This window comes from Urocitellus parryii, chromosome 4 (assembly GCF_045843805.1).
Source record: "Urocitellus parryii isolate mUroPar1 chromosome 4, mUroPar1.hap1, whole genome shotgun sequence".
In the NCBI taxonomy this organism is placed as follows: domain Eukaryota; kingdom Metazoa; phylum Chordata; class Mammalia; order Rodentia; family Sciuridae; genus Urocitellus; species Urocitellus parryii.
In genome coordinates this window covers 111575080-111592107 of record NC_135534.1, presented here as the reverse complement: position 1 = coordinate 111592107, position 17028 = coordinate 111575080, and the positions used below count along the sequence as shown (strand labels likewise).

At 37.7% G+C, this 17028-nt stretch overlaps 1 protein-coding gene and 2 pseudogenes across 1 annotated transcript; 2 read left to right on the top strand and 1 right to left on the bottom strand.

Annotated features, from left to right (window-relative positions):
- The first annotated feature begins 376 nt into the window (after positions 1-376).
- On the top strand, positions 377-658 carry LOC113193839 (large ribosomal subunit protein eL43 pseudogene; annotated as a pseudogene).
- A 9412-nt stretch (positions 659-10070) lies between these two features.
- Positions 10071-10686, bottom strand: LOC113193800 (large ribosomal subunit protein uL14 pseudogene; annotated as a pseudogene).
- Positions 10687-12548: 1862 nt separating this feature from the next.
- On the top strand, positions 12549-13490 carry LOC113193772 (olfactory receptor 8B8). The gene has a single exon (XM_026404542.2). The coding sequence runs from the start codon at positions 12555-12557 to the stop codon at positions 13488-13490; it is 936 nt and encodes a 311-aa protein (XP_026260327.2). The 5' UTR covers positions 12549-12554.
- Positions 13491-17028: the final 3538 nt, after the last annotated feature.

The following is a 17028-nucleotide window of genomic DNA, read 5'->3' as shown; positions in this document are numbered from 1 at the left end:
ACACAATAGAGGGATTTAGAATGAATAAAAATTTGTGTGCTAGCTGTTATTATTTGTATATTGTAAAATTTGACTTTAAATTTTATTTTAAAATGTAATCTCTTATTGCATCTTCAAAATAAGAGCAGACAAAAAGGAATGAGAAAAATAAGCAAAAAGTTCTGGAAAACTGAAAATAATTTAACCCAAATCAAACCAAAGCAAACCAAAGAAAACAACAACAACAACAAAAAAAAAAACCCAAAACAAAAGCAAAAACTGAATTAAAATAGAAGGGTTGAAAGAAAAAGGTGAGGAAAGTTTCCATAAACAATAAGAAGACAAAGACAAAGAAAGGAAAGTAGGTTCTCCGGTCTCGGGCCTAAGTTGAGGAGATATGGCTAAACTCACTAAGAAAGTCACAATCGTCGGTAAATAGGGGACCCGCTACTGTGCCTCCCTTTGGAAAATGATGAAGAAAATTGAAATCAGCCAGCACGCCAAGTGCACTTGTTCCTTCTGTGGCAAAACCAAGATGAAGAAGAGACGGGCTGTGGGGATCGGGCACTGTGGTTCCTGCATGAAAACAGTGGCTGGTGGTGCCTGGACCTGTAACACCACCTCTGCTGTCACAGTCAAGTCTGCAATCAGAAGGTCGAAGAAATTGAAAGACCAGTAGAAAGTTATACCATATAACAAAATTGTGGTTTGTTGTTAATTGTATTAATTGGATCTTCTGATGTGAATTGCATTAATATTGCCCCTTCAAAAGAGATTTGTAAACTGAAGCCCTTCTAATTTGAATTGGAAAATTTTGCTGAGATGGGTTATTGTAATTCAGTTTTTTTTTTTTCCAGTAGTAAGATGATAATGGCATAAAACTAAGTCTTACAGCTTAGGTATATGCTTAGCTTTTTTTTTTTTTTTTTAAAGCACTGTTCAACTTCTCAGAGATACATTGACATATTGTGCAAAATTTGTTTTAAAGGTAAAATGTGCTAAAATACACAAAGGATATACAAAAAATTGCCTCTTTTGGTGTTTCATTTGACTGCACATTGTATCAATGCTTTTAGAATTTGTAAAACAGTTATATAACAAATTTTGAATGTGTCTGCTATCCATTTTTTTTTTTTTTTTTTTTTTTTTAGTTTTCACACAAAGGTTCATAGATTGAATAAAGTTTCATACAGATGGTAACAAAAAAGCATAAGTTCCTTGGAGGGATTTACTAGTTATGATTAGTTCTCTGGTGGTTATTATCTTTTTCTCAGCCATGTCTAAACAGCCATCTGTGGTAGGGACTCCAAAATCAGAGTAATTCTTCATGAATGTAAAGGTTATAAAACATGGATTCCCCTTACTGTTAGAATAAAGACCTTTGTGACTTTTCTTGAATTGACCCCTTTCTGCTAAATCTTGCTTTTGCCCTTTAGTGACTTGTTGTTGTTGTTGTTTTTTCAAATAGCTTATACACAGATGTTTCCTTCATCTACATAAGAGCTGGCTCTGGCACGAATATCACTTTGGAGCAGTGCTCCTTAACTGGGCCAACCTCTTCTAAACCTATAAATAACGGGTTATATTTTTTGTTTGGATTATTGCTTCAACAGAATTTAGCTTATTGTAGTGTACCTAGTACCAAGCATAATTCCTTGCACTTAGTCTGCATAAGCAATGAGTAAATGTGGTCTTGTTTTTACAAAAAAAGAAAAAAAAAAAGGAAAGTAGGAAGGAGAGGAATAATAAAATGATACATTTACTAAATTTAATCTTAACAAAAATAAGGCTAAGGATTATAAATTCTAGGGGAGGTGTTTGAATGAAACGTCCTTAAATTTGAGGAATTAATAATGTTAACATTATGAGGGTCTACTACCTGATAGGCATATGATCTTATCTCTCTGCCCTACACTCATCTCTAGATCAAGAAAAATAAGTCAACATAGTGATATTATGTTAAAGGGAAAAAGCATATATAATAGAAATATACACTGAAGTAATTTTGTTTGAAATATTATAAGTATAGGATTTGCTTTAAAATGCTTTAGCAAAAAACCATGTAGTGATATATGAAAAAGGCTGTTAGAATAAAGATAACTGTTGATGTTGGATAATGGATTTAAGAAGTGAAATGTACTGTGAGGTTGTATTTTATGCATTTGGACAAAGTCCATAATAAAAAATAAAAAGGCAACTAAACAGTAAAAAGAAGTAACATTGATGAATCAGTCATTTGGCAAATTGAATTGGTTTCTGAGAGAGAACCCTCCCAGAGGGTCTGGTAACTTACTGGGTGGTGAGGATAATAAGAAAGAAGGAATACAGGATGAGCTCAGATATTGATACCTTGTTAGATTGAAAACATTAGAGAAAGAAAATATTTTAGGAATAAGATAAATGTATTACCCATGGCTGAGTTTTACATGTTTGTGAGATATTCAAGTGGAGGTATTTGATTGTGTATTGAGAATACAGAACATAAGATGGAGCTGGACATGAACATGTGACAGCTATCAATTGTATAGCATGGGTTCACCTTAGCCAATTTAGATTGAATGCATGTTTATCTCTAGAGCTTTCTGCTACATGGTATTGACCATTGGCCAGTGCAATGAAATATGTTTATTAAAGATAAATTAGGTTCTATTGACCATGGATCCATAAGCTGTTTCAGGGCTGGAAGTTCCAGCTTGCTAATGCAGTTTGAAATAATAATTAGATTATAATAATCTAATAATAAAAATCATTGCACTTGATTTCAGTAGAGACTAGGTGGTTTCAATAGTTCAGGTTGGTCACATTGGTGAATATTGCCTATAAGACCAGTTCATTGTAAGAACAGCAGACTTAAGTCTTCTTGGCACCAAAAAGGTTCCTACATATGTTGTTGATGGTTCTGCTCTGGAAATCTCTGGACTTCTCTCAATGTATCCTTCGGCTGTTTCTGTACTGTATACTTTACTTGTAACAAAGTTTGGTAGATCTAAATGGTTTGAGTCTTGTGGGTTCTTTTACTGATTAAATATGTAAGGTAATTACCTCATAATAAACTCATTAATAAAAGACATTTGAGCCCTAGAAGTGGATGAATTTGTTCCAGAAAATTGTATGGAATGGAGAGATAAGAATGATGAGATTGGAAATTTGAGGAACTTCATTCAGTATTTAATGATGGATGGGGAGGAAGCCATAGGGTGTAGTGAGCATAACATTAGGAGGTAGATAAATCAGGCTTGCACATTCCTGTTTACAGAAGAGAAAATCTCAGGTTAAAAACATTTGGGTTTTTCAAGGCCACACAACCAGTTACTTTGGGTTCCAAGCCTGACTTCTTCAATGATAGCCCATTGCATGTTGGTTAAAACTAGTTTTTTGAAAATAGTTCCCTAGAGAAAGCTTTAAAGAGTATAGCCAAATGTTACAGGGAGGTTCTGTGGCTTTTCTGACCAGTAGAGATGTTAAATAGCAGAGATTCTCCACCATCCTGCAATTAGGGTTTCTGAGACATCTCTGCCCAGCAGGGAGTGTCTATCACTTTATTCAAGATTTGTGAACCTTCAGGTTTAGGACTTATTTTAAAAAAAATCAATTGACATTCCCACTAATGCCTAGAATAGCTTCCCCTTCATCAAACTGCCTTTCAGTAAGGCCATGTTATCTTCTTGCATTTTTCTCCTGTAGCACAATCTTGGAACATCATGTGCCCTTAACACACCTTGAAAGCATTTATTTTACATTGCTAGTGCTGGTATAATTTGCTTTTTTATAGCACATATATTCCTGAGATGAATGTCACTTAAAAATGGATTCCTATTTTAAGAGCCCCAAACTGTGGGCTATGTTGAAATCGAGCTCTGGGCAGCTCTTAACTTCAGAAGGCTTTGCAGCTCTTTCTGTCACGGAGTAACTTTCCTTTGCCAGTCTTTAAAATGACAGGAGGCTTCTTTTAGTCAGTAAAAATCTTGATCCTAGAAGTTATGCTCAATAGGCACACATCACCTAATGTCACAGAGTCAGTATTAGCATATTTAAGTGTCAAGATGGGCACAGTGGAGTATGCCTGTAATCCCAGCAATTTGGGAGGCTGAGATGGGAGATAGGAGACTGGAAGTTTAAAGTCAGCCTTGGCAATTTATCGAGGCCCTATGCAACTTAGAGACCCTTTCTCAAAATAATATAAATAAATAAATGAATAAATAAATAAAGGACTAGGGATATAGCTCAGTGGCTAAGCACCACTGGATTCAATCGCAGTTTAAAAAAAAAGCCCAAACACAAAAATATAGTAAAACTAGTTTTGTGTAATCTACATTATTACTTGTCTTTTAGAAATGGGTATACCACATAGCAATTTATAGGAAATCTCTAATGAGTTCCTTCAGTATTAGAAAAAAATAGAGGTCTCTCTGGATTTGCCAATTTTTAAATATGAGCTATTGAACATATTTACATTTCTTTCTATTGAACTTAGTAAATATTCATGAGGAATATATGCATTCATCATTGTGTTAAATATTGGATGTGTAAGTTAAACAGTATTTGGAAATAAGATTGACTTGCCTCTAATATAGTTGGGAATGAAGGTAATTTCCTGAGCTTCTCAACATAAAGGAAAGACAAATGTTTAAGAAGAAGGAAATGCTAGCCTGATTTGATCGATATAGAACGTACATATGAATCAATATGAATCAAATTATCAAAATCTGCCCCTAAATATGTATAATTATTATACACTAATAAAAAACTATAATATTCCATATATTTAAAAGAAAGTAAAGGGCAGAATTTGACCAAGTGGATTTAAAGAGATACAAGGGAATAAGGGCCTTGTAATGCTTTATTAATCAAACACTTTGATAGTGGGCATTCTTGACAATCATTTATGCTGGGTGTTAATGTCTCTGCTTAAAGGCAGCATTGCCCAGACCCAAATGGTGTCACCTTACTCAGTGTGTGATGGCATTAGAACCTAGGTTAGTTGGCTGCAGAGTTGCCAGGGCCACCACCTTTGCCTTTTCTGAAACAATTTCTATGAATTTCCTTCTCCCCTTTGTTAACTATGGGTGATTGTAAATTTCCATCCTTAACCCTTGGCTCATGGTTCCTGTGATCACCTCTATTATATGGTTTCTTAATGTATGTCTTGATATTTCCAAGCTCTGATCTCACACTGACAACTTTAAAAAAATATGTCAAGTTAAAAAGTTTTAAAGCTTTTTAAATTGACTTAATATTTGTACTCACTTATGGGGTACATTATGGTAATCTGATACATGTATACAATGTGTAATGATCAAATTAGGATAATTAGCATTTCTCTCTCCTCAAAAAGTATCATTTTTATGTGTTGGGATCATGCTGTCAGCTTTTTACTGATCATCTTCTCTTAGATGTACTTTGAGCATCTGGCAGTTGGGTCTAAACTCTTTTTATTTAAACGCCTTACTGCCTTTTTTTCTAGGTCTTGGGATTGATGTTTTAGTATCTGTTGATCCTTAGTTTTCTCCGCTCTATTCTTCCCTCATGATCATTAATCTAGCAGATCTTATGACTCTTCTACTGCTATACCCAATGCCTAGGATCTGAAGAGCCCAGGTTGTCTAAAAAAAAAAAAAAAAAAAAGCAAATTTGATTCCTTTGATTCAAGGAAATGTTCTTGTGCAGAGAATAATGATAGTTTCCACTTAATAGGGTTTTTGTGACAATTACCTACATGTAAAGCACTTAACATAGTTCCTGGAATGTGGTCAGCATTGTAGAGTATAATATATTAATGGCAGTATTAGTATTCTTAAATCCAGTCTATGTATTTTTAAGTATGATAAATTTGTACTTTGTATAGATTACTAATCTTGTATAAATGATGTAAGTAAAACTTCCAAAACAGTGCTTGGTATGTAAGTATTTAATATGTTAATTACTCCCCAACATAGAACTCTGAGCTCTCATCCAATTCTAGGATTCTATTTTACACACATGCATTGATTATATACAGATTGGTGTATTTTTGAGTCAGACACTTAATAAAAGTTAATCTAGACTTAATATGATGCAGAATGAATAACTTGTGATATTTACCTTCTTGTGCACTGTTTTAGTCAGCTTTTTGACTGCTGTGACTAAAATATCTGACCAGAACAATTTTAAAAGAGGAAAAGTTTATTTGAGGGCTCACAGTTTCAGACATCTTAGTCCATAGAAGGCCGGCTCCATTCCTTTGTGGCTTGAGGTGAAGCAGAACATCATGGTAGAAGAGTGTGGCAGAGGGAAGCAGTTCACATGGAGATCAGAAAGCCAGAATGAGAGGTCTCTACTTGTCAGATACAAATATATACCCACAAACCAGGCCCCAATTCCCATCTCCTCCAGCCACACCCCACCACTTCAGTTACCACTCAGTTAATCCCTATCAGGGGATTAATTCACTGATTAGGTTAAGATGCTTACAACCCAATCATTTCTCCTCTGAACTTTCTTGCATTGTTTTTTACATGTGAGCTTTAGGGGGATACCACATCTAACTCATAAAATGCACCAATGATGGTCATTTCAAATGAAGACATTTGAGTTGCTGTCTTTTGTCTCTATTCAGTTTTGATGAGCTCTGAATGAAACTTGTGCCTGGCATCCTCTGCTGTGTAGGGATGGTTGGGGCCCTTGGGGCCAAACTCATGAAGTCTGAGAGATAATACATGAGACTTTATATTGCCTTTACCTGTCACAAATGCAATGAAACAAATACAGTGCAATTAAAAAAAGAGAAAAAAATAGGAATAAATAAAACAAAGAAGTACCATAGAGAAATTCAAGTTTTGGAAAGAGGGTAGTTTTGCAACAAAAGGAACGGAGTTAAGAATAGTTCTTCCTACACTGCTTCCTGCTTGGGCTTCATCTGCTCCGTAGGGAACATGACTTTAGTGAAGCCCCAGTTGAGAGGATTTTGAGACATAGTTCCCATGGCAACAGGCTCTAAAGTGACATAAATCCAGAAGCACTTTTCTTGGTTGTTCTATCATCCCAACAAGAATCCTCTAAGGCTGCCGGAGAAAAGTCAACTTCTTTTAATGAAGCCTGAGTCTTCTTTGCTTTCTGTGCCCCAAGGAACCCCTTTCCTGTGGGGCTCATTTCAGATTGATAATTAATGAAATATTTTCTTTAATTGTGTGTTGACTGCAGTAGGACTGAGAGCAGGGATTGGGATTTATCACTGAGGCAGTGGCAAATTTCTAAGTGTAAATTTACACTTGAGACCTCTTGTTACTGAACAGCAACTCAAATATAAATATATTCCACCGCGTGTGGGGGAATAGCAAACTCTGGTGTATATGCAAATGTCACTCAACTCTCATACACAACAGCGCGCTCCAAGCACACACACATGAAAAATGTAGGGTTATAATTAACTTGCCAGGTGAAGAACAATCGGCTGTCAAAATGACTCTTATAAGCCCAGTACTTGATGACTCCTGATGCTGACCAAAATGTACCTCTCATCAACTGAGTGCTATATGAAATGTCATTATTAGAGACTATAATTTTTGCTAAAGATTTTATCTTCATTTAAAAAATGCCTGGCAGAGGGTATGCATAGACCACATGTCCATGAATTTGTGAGGTTCTTCTAGAGAACTGGTTTTGATAGAGAATGGAAGGTAGAACATTTGGGAAGAATGTTTGGCAAAGAGGAATTTTTAGAGATCAGAAATGGGTATATACCCCGCCCCCCCCACACACACACACGACTAGAGGCTGTAAGGAAAACCTCACCTGACTTCAATATTTGGTTTTTTGAATATGGTATGGTATAATAGAACATGAATATTTGAAAAATAGGAAATTGGGGGTGGGGCAGGAAGCAGGGATAGAGTAAAATATTCAAGGACCCTGAGACTGTCTGTGGATTCAGCTACGTGGGAGAAACTGGCCTAAATTAAAGTTTGGAAGAAGAAAGCATTGTTTCAAAGTTCCTCTGACATTTGTCCCGGATCCTCACCCAATAAATCCTTCTTTTGCTTCTTTCAGTCTCATTTAACACATTTTTTTCTTCTCCCATTTCCTCCCTAAATTAAATACATTTTACATTTGTCTTATGTATATTTTTGATAACATTTACCAAGTCTCTTTCACATGGCATCCTCTCTGCTAGGTTCTTCTAGTCCCTCGATTTAATCTGACCCTCACAATAGTGTGTTCTCACCATCAACCCCATTTTGCAGATGAAGACATTGAGAATCACAGATTGTTGAACATATGGTGAGCTGCTGTGAGCCGGGTTTTACATTTGGTTCTGAAGATGTGAAAGTGAATAAACCTAGTTGTCATCTGTCATAGTCCAAGGAGGAATCCAGATATCCCAGACATTAAGAGGTCATGAGGAGCTGGAGCTGGCCTAAGGACCAGGTGGCACAGAGTTTTTGATTTTGATTCAGGGTGCCAGCTGATAATAACTTGAAATTCTACGCCTTCTGGTAATTTGGTAGGGCATGCTCCAGACACAAAAATTCTTTGTACTGTGGAATTTCAGGTTCTTGCTGAATTTAGTGATTCATATTTTAGTTTTCTGACCTGGAATCAAGAGCTTTGAGTGAGACTGGTTTTTTCCCCAGTAAAGTAAGGAACATTTTGTTCAGACCTGCTCCAAATACTGTTTTAAGAATACCTCAGTTGGGGTTTCCACAAAAATTTCTGTTGGAGACAAGGACTTAAGTGTCAGTAGCTTATTTTTAGAAGGGATCCTAGGGAGAAGAACGGGCGAAACAGGTTAGGAGAGAAAATCAATGCTGTCATGTGTTCCTGCTTAATGAGAAATTTAGGGTCAGTTTCTCTGAGGACCTTCGAGATACTACAAAGTATGAACCACTAGAAATACAGATGAGGGGAAAATTTACCTTCTGGCTCCCAGGATTGTTGTCTCCTTCACACTTGCAGGTTTGCACATGCATTTTAATGGCCGAGCTGATTCTCATATACATTTCTCATTGTGGCGGCAGAGAAGTCCTAGGGCAGAAAGCAGGTGATAAGAGGTTACAGTTAAGATAAATATAATAAGTGTGTTCTGTTTGGCTATACTTAGATGCAGCTTGTTCCCATAGTGACAATGGAAACCCCAAAGATAGGGTGAGTAATATAAAAGGAGGCATAAAAGATGTCTAATGCAGAGAGCTGGGTGATGGGACCTGAGTTCAGGGCCTGGTAAAAATGTTTAGAGTATGAGCCATGGGACCACAGCCACATGGCAGAACCAGAATTATGTGATTTATAACATGCTGAAAAGCTTAGAAAGAACTTTGGTTGTATTGTCCTGGTACTTGTTCTGAAAGTCCATCTATGTCCCTTATATTGCTGGAGCTCTTAGTTAAGACATCATGTCTAAATTATAACTAGATATAGCACCAGGGGAGGGGTACTCTTGCATCAAATCATTGATACATGATAGTCCATTAGATTAACTGGTCTCCTTAAGCACAACTCTCACTACATCACTCTTACGTTCAATATAGTCACATTGCATACTTGTTTCCTATCACAGCATTCAAATCTTTCCCCAGTATGGTCCTGGAGTACTGTTCCAGGCCTGATACCCAACTGTGGCCCTTAATTCCATGCTGTGTTTCAAAAAAAGTAAAGGCCAGGTAAGCTTTTTCCAAGACAATGTAACCGGAGAGGTGGGAGGTCCATGTTTAGAACAGTTTAGAATATAACTATACCATCAAACAGTTCTACAACTGGTGTGGCCCCAATTTTCCTGCTGAAAAATAAGGGGTGAAAGGATTAGATAGTGAATCCTAGACTGGTTACATATCCAGATCACCTGGGGAAAATTTAGGTGAGAAATGTAGATTATAAAGTTCCAACCCTGGAGATTCTAATTTATTATGTTTGCATTGAGGCAGCAAACAATTGACTTCTCCTCCTCCTCCTCCTCCCCCTCCTCCTCCTCCTCCCCCTCCTCCTCCTCCTCCTCTTCCTTCTCCTCCTCCTCCTCCTCCTCCTCCTCCTCCTCTTCCTCCTCCTCCTCCTCCTCCATCTTCTTTTTGGAGGAAACACTTTTTAATAGGTATTACTATTTTTACAAACATGCTGAAGGATCATGCAATGCTGCCTGCACTGGAAGCAATTATGGGCCGTAAGTCTGCATACTCCTTTGCAACTGGTCTTGTGATGGCAGAATCTTGATCTCACCTTTATTGTTTACTATGACCCCTGAATTATCTTCAAAATAAAGAAATACTCCATCTTTTCTTTGGTATGACTTTTGTTGTTGAATTACCACTGCTATATGCACCTTCTTTCTGAGCTCTGGTTTGTCCTTCTTGACTGTGGCCATCATCATGTCACCCACACCAGCAGCAGGAAGTCTGTTCAGCTGTCCCTTGATTCCCTTCACAGGGATGATATACAGATTCCCTTCACAGGGATGATATACAGATTTTTGATCCTGTGTTGTCAGCATAATTGATAAGGGCTCCAACCAGAAAACCCAAGGAAATCCGGAATTCTGCACCAGAGGATCCATCAAGTCCTCACTTCAACATCTTGAACACCAGAAAAGGATGGAAAGGCCAATTGACCTCTAATAAGAATTTAATAATCTAATTCAGTTGTACAACCAGGATTAGATGATTTTTTTTAACATTGCTCCAAATCCAAGAGTGAGAGTTAACTGTCATTAAGCTCAAGCAAGGCTCCCAGATCCTGTGGCATTGAGGAGATAAATTTTGTCATAATAGAGGGAAAAGGAAAAGAACCAAGTGTGAAAAACAAAAAGACAAATGTCCTGCTGTCCTCTGAGGTTCATTATGAGGGTCCTGGAAGATGGAAGGAGCAAGGATGAATAATTTGGGCCATCAGAGAGAATTCTGAGAATTTATCAATCTTGGAAAAAAACTATTCTCAGCAGATGGGAGTTGTTCTTTAATGTCAAGCTCAAATTCCTAGAAGAACTGTTGTTTTATCCTTTGCAGTGGTATTGGACAATTTAAGTGATGAATTGAAGAAATAAGTGGTATGTTGAACACTCTTCTTTGAACTTGCAGAGCATTTTATTTTTAAGTTTTCTGGATCTTATTGTATTCTTTCACACTTTTAGTTATTTGTTATGCATTTTTCAAGACATTGTTAGAGCTTTGAAGGCAAAGACTTTATGTTATGTGTCCCATTATCTCCCAATAGGAGATAGTAAAAACAATTGTAAAGAACACCAGGTTTTTGAGTAAGATGGGCCTAGGTTTAATAGGACCTTAATAATTTAACATCTGGGAAATCACTTACTCTCTAAAATGGAGATGATAAAACCCAGCTCATAGGATTTAAGGGAGAATTAAAATGAAACATTGCATGAACAATGATATTGGATCCTGGTGTGCTGATGTCAGTATATAACTGTAGGTTGAAAACAGTGTTTGGTACATTAAGTGCTCAATGAATCGTAAATTATTATTTTCTGCACAATAATTTGCATATTACTAGATGCTAACTGAACAAATATTTTTATGGATCCAAAAGCTCATTCAAACATTATCAAGGGTATAAGCAAAAATTCCCTATTATTCAAGTTAATAACTAGGACTTTGATCCCAGGGGAACCTCCAATTTTCTACACCTAATCAGGTCCCCAGGACTTCAAACCCAGAATAAAACTGCTGTCTCTTTGCAAGCTGGAGAAGAGGCTCAGGGCAAAGCTTTGTACAGTTATCCCTTTCTCTAGCTCAGAAAAGTTCTGAGGCAGCCAGGGAAGCTCTGTCGCTCCAGTTAGGAGAGGGCTGGAGGGTTGCTCTGTCCTTCACCTGTGTTAGCACTGAAACCATTAACCGTTTGAACAACCGAGGATTAGAGTTGGACTAAAAGGTACACCACTTGTCTAAAGGTGCACCCCCTCACCCCCAGTCTGAGGGAGGGTGAATGGCTGAATCTGGGTGAATGGTTTGAACTTTTCCTAAGTCCCCAGTTTTGGTTCCTAAGGTTGTATAGAGATCCACCTCACCCTTCTGTTTCGTCTAGGATGACCATGAGGCAGATGGAACTCCTCCTATCCAGGCAGATAGGCTGGCTCCAGACTCTGAGAGGACTCAAAGATTGGCTTGCTTTTGTAAACTTCAGAAGAAACTAGAGTTAGAAAGACACAACAGAAGGATAAAATTAAAGATCAGCTGCTCCTAGAGGTCCTTCCCAGCAGCACCTGCTTTTACATGGGGGCAAGTGAGTCTTCCAGGGATGCTCCAGAGGCAGAATCTTTGAGGGTAATGAGAACGGCCCCATGGAAAGACCCCTCTGGTGAGGCTCAAAATCTCTGTGTGCATCCACACATTCACACATCCATCCACTGATGATTTATTAATCTTGGAAAAAAATATTCTTAACAAGAGGAAGATGTTCTAATGTTAAGCTCAAATTCCAAGATAAGTTGTTTTATCCTTTGCATTGCTTTTGTGAAATTTATATGATGAACTGAAAAATAAGTGATGTGTTCTCAAGAATGGGGGAGGTGACTGGGAGGTCAACAGTGTCCTCTCTGTCTGTCTCTCTCTCACACTGACTCTTTTCCCTTGTCTTCACAGAATGCTTTAATTGCAATGGTACCGGAGAACTCCTCTTCTGTGACAGAGTTCATCCTCGCAGGCTTAACAGACCAGCCAGGACTTCACATCCCCCTCTTCTTTCTGTTTCTAGGATTCTACGTGGTCACTGTGGTGGGGAACCTGGGCTTGATCACGCTGATTGGGTTGAATTCTCACCTGCACACCCCCATGTATTTCTTCCTCTTCAACTTATCTCTCATAGACTTCTGCTATTCCACTGTTATCACCCCCAAAATGCTGATGAGTTTTGTCTCGAAGAAGAACATCATCTCCTATTCTGGGTGCATGACTCAGCTCTTTTTCTTTCTTTTCTTTGTGGTCTCTGAATCCTTCATCCTGTCAGCAATGGCGTATGACCGCTATGTTGCCATCTGTAACCCCCTGGTGTACATGGTCACCATGTCCCCCCAGGTGTGTCTCCTTCTTTTGTTGGGTGTCTATGTGATGGGGTTTGCTGGGGCCATGGCCCACACAGCATGCATGGTGAGGCTGAACTTCTGTGCCAACAATCTCGTCAACCACTACATGTGCGACATCCTTCCCCTCCTGGAGCGCTCTTGCACCAGCACCCGTGTGAACGAGCTGGTGGTCTTTATTGTTGTGGGCATTGACATTGGTGTGCCCACAGTCACCATCTTCATCTCTTATGCCCTCATCCTTTCTAGCATCCTCCGCATTCGCTCCACCGAGGGCAGATCCAAAGCCTTTAGCACCTGCAGCTCCCACATAATTGCGGTTTCCTTGTTTTTTGGATCAGGGGCTTTTATGTATCTCAAGCCCTCTTCTCTTTTACCTATGAATCAGGGGAAAGTGTCCTCCTTGTTCTACACCATTGTGGTGCCCATGCTCAATCCAATAATCTATAGCTTGAGGAATAAGGATGTCAAAGTTGCTTTGAAGAAAACCTTGAACAAAAATTCATTTTCCTAAGAAAGAGGCAATGCTTGGGTCAGAACACTTTTGCTCTGATATATGATTCAGGTTCCATGGAAGAAATTTTAACTCATTCTCAAATGGGTTCATTTTTCCCATTTGAAGGGTTCTTTAATTTATAAAATTCCTAAACTATAGGATGCTCAGATTTAGAATAGATACAGGCTTATGTATTCTACCTTGAGGTCAGTATCTCAGCAGAGCAGTGACTAGAACACAGGCTCTTTATTCTAATCCCATGGCTCTCCATTGTCATCTGCTTTCCTCCTCCTTCCATGAGAGATTTTATTTCAGATATGAGCTAGTCTAGGAAGATAAAATCTGGTTCTGTCTACAAAAATTTCATGCAACTTGTAAGGGCTAATTTTAAAAAGCACATTTTTTTTTTTTTTTGCAAGAAGGTAGGAGGTATAGGATTTTGTTGAGAGTCTTGGCTAAATGACCACAGACTTTTTTGAAGCATTTTGGAGATTGCAGGGAAGTGTGTTAGGACCCAGAGATCAGCAAGTATGGTACTACCTGGGATGGTGATGTGGAACTTCAGGGACTTGAACTTTCAGGGATTGGGTAATGACACTAGATAGAATAACTTAGAGAAAATGTCAAGTTTTTTTTTGAGGAAAGAATTTAGAAATTATTTTTCACATTGTGAAATTCAAATTGTGTTTTGAAAGCCAGAGTGAAGAAATCTGCCTCTCAGGGTGGTCAGCTCAGGATCCGAAGAATACTTTAGAACTGTAGAGCAGTTATGTTCCAAGTTGGTAATCAGGTTACCCCCGGACAGCAGCCAGTCAGCAGAAGAAATGTCCACTGAAAGTTACTGATGTGGATTGTAACAGAGACGTGTGGGCTATTTTCTGTGTACTTTTGTAGATCAGTTTTTCTGCTTGTTGGCACCTCCGTGCAAGTCATGGAATGAATTCCCTAATGGCCTCCCTTTCCTACTGGTTTCTTTTTAAGTTAGGTGAATGACAGCCTTGGCAAAAGAAATCAGAGAACAGGAGGAGAGTGATAATGGTGATATTCAATTCCAGGACTGTAGCTAGGCTACAGTGGCAGCAACTGAATGCCACATTTCCTGTTGGGCTGCAGTCACTGCTCCTTCCCTGGCTTCTTCATGCCAAGGGGTCCTAATGTCTGCTTGTTATTGCTAGCCTGGGTTGCTTAACCATCCCTTTGTGGTTTCTCGCAGCTTCCATTTCCAGGTAAACAGTTCCCTCATTATATTTCTTGATCACTTTACGTGGATCATGTATTTTCTGCTGGAACTCTGATACCTCCCCCCGCCCCCCAAAAAAAGGATGAAAGCACTAACGGTACCATGTAAAAAGAGGTAGAGTTACCTTTTTGTTTAAAAACTTTTCTATATATGTATTATATATTATTTTGAAGTAATGATATGTGAGATTCTGTGAAAATGCTTGATTTAGGAGGCTGTCTTAGAAAAATTCTGTTCTATTAGAAAAAAATGAAGTTTGGATGGAAGTATAGTTTTGCACTTTGGGAAGGTGCAGAATAATAAAAATGAATTCAAAAGAATGAGAATGGTAGAATTCAGGTGACTAAGACAGGGAGAGAGGCAGAGCACCACAGAGATTCAGGAAAAGCAGAGAGGCTAGGGAATTGGAGTGTAGAATCAAGTTAGAATCTTAGCTTTACTCAACAGCTGTGCAATTTTAAACAAGTTGCTTGATGTCTCTAAGCATCATTAATTTTTAAAATTTTTTTTTTCAGAGTTATTAAGACAATTTAATGTTAGGCACACAGTAAATTTATTTTCATCTCTCTTAGATAGTCTTCCTTCTAATATCAAAGCTTGCACTAATTTATTGTGTGACCTTGGGAAAATTGCTTTATCTTTCTGGGCCCATGCTTGTTTATATGGAAGATGCTGTTCTACCAAGTTACTTTTACGTTCTGTCTATAATGTATATCCTTTTATACGCTGATAAGAGATAATACATATTTACTGTATCCTGAATATTCCTTTCAAAATCCATGTGTTGAAATGGCAGTGTTAGGAGATGGAACCTTTGGCCCTTCGCCTCTCCCCCCATGTAAGGACAGAGAGAATGTGCTGTGTGTCAGAAGAAAGTGGGATACCAAATCTGTTGACATCTTGATCTTGGACTTCCCAGCATCCAGAACTATGAGAAATAAATTCATGTTGTTCATAAATCACTCAGTGTATGCCCTTTTGTTGCTGTTGTTTTTGTTTACAGGAGCCCTAACAGACTAAGAAAATGGTTATGGTATTTAAGAACATTACCAAAAAATAGCCAGGGAAAGGATGTCTCCTATTCTGCTGGTTTCCTGGTCCTCTGTTCCTCTCTGTGGTCCATCACTGCTGTTCACCAGTTGTCTATTTTTACAGTCACTGCACAGGGTAATCCTGTGTGTGCTTGTACACTAATGCAAGTGACATGTCCCTTGTTTTTGAAAGTCATGAAAATCTGATTTAAACTGTATCTACTGATTAAAATTTATTAGAAGTGGTAGGAGTTAGGGTTGTTACTAAGATGAATAAAAGAATAAAAAGAAAAAAAGATGTCTATGAAGGGTTTTGGTTATTATAAAAAGAGGGAGGGGGGTTGTGGCTCAGTGGTAGAGTGCTCGCCTAGCAAGCGTGAGGCCCTGGGTCCTAACCTCAGCACCACATAAAAATAAATAAAATAAAGGTACTGTGTCCAACTACAACTAAAAATAAATATTTAAAAAAATAAAAAAAAGAGGGAGAGGAAAAGGGATTCTGTGAAGACAAGGGAGCCTTAGATCTAGCTGAAAAGTGTGTACCACCAGAAGGACAAGCTTGCAGAAAGAATTTCTTTTATTTCTCATCTCTGACTCAATTTTCATGATTGCCTAAAACTCCATCTTATGGATGAATTCTATGATAGTAACAATTTTCTACTACTTCAATTAGATTATTTCCATTTTACAAATTATAATTAATGCTTGTTTAACAAATTTAGTAATTTCCCTCCCTACTTAGGATATATTCTCAGACAAAGAATTATTGAATTACCCAAGGTTTTAAGATTTTATTGCAAAATACTGTCTTGCAAATTTATTTCATTTATTACCCTCACTAGCAGAATACACATATTTGGATGATCTCTGGAACAGATTCTGTACTAGTAAGATTCTCACTATTGGAACTTACTGCTTTTCATTTTGATGGTTGTATTGTTTATATTCTATTGTCTTCTTTTTATATCATTTTCTCTCTCTTCTTTTTAAAATTTTTTATTATTTTTTAAAATTTATATATGACAGTGGAATGCATTACGATTCTTTTTTTCTTGGTGTCTATTTTTTTTTACTTTTTAAAAATTTATATATGACAGCAGAATTATAATTCTTATTACAATTCTTATTACATATATAGAGCACAATTTTTCATATCTCTGGTTGTATACACAGTATATTCACAACAATTTGTGTCTCCATACCTGTACTTTGGATAATAATGATCATTACATTCCACCATCATTAATAACCCCATGCTCTCTCCCAACCCCTCCAACCCTTCTGC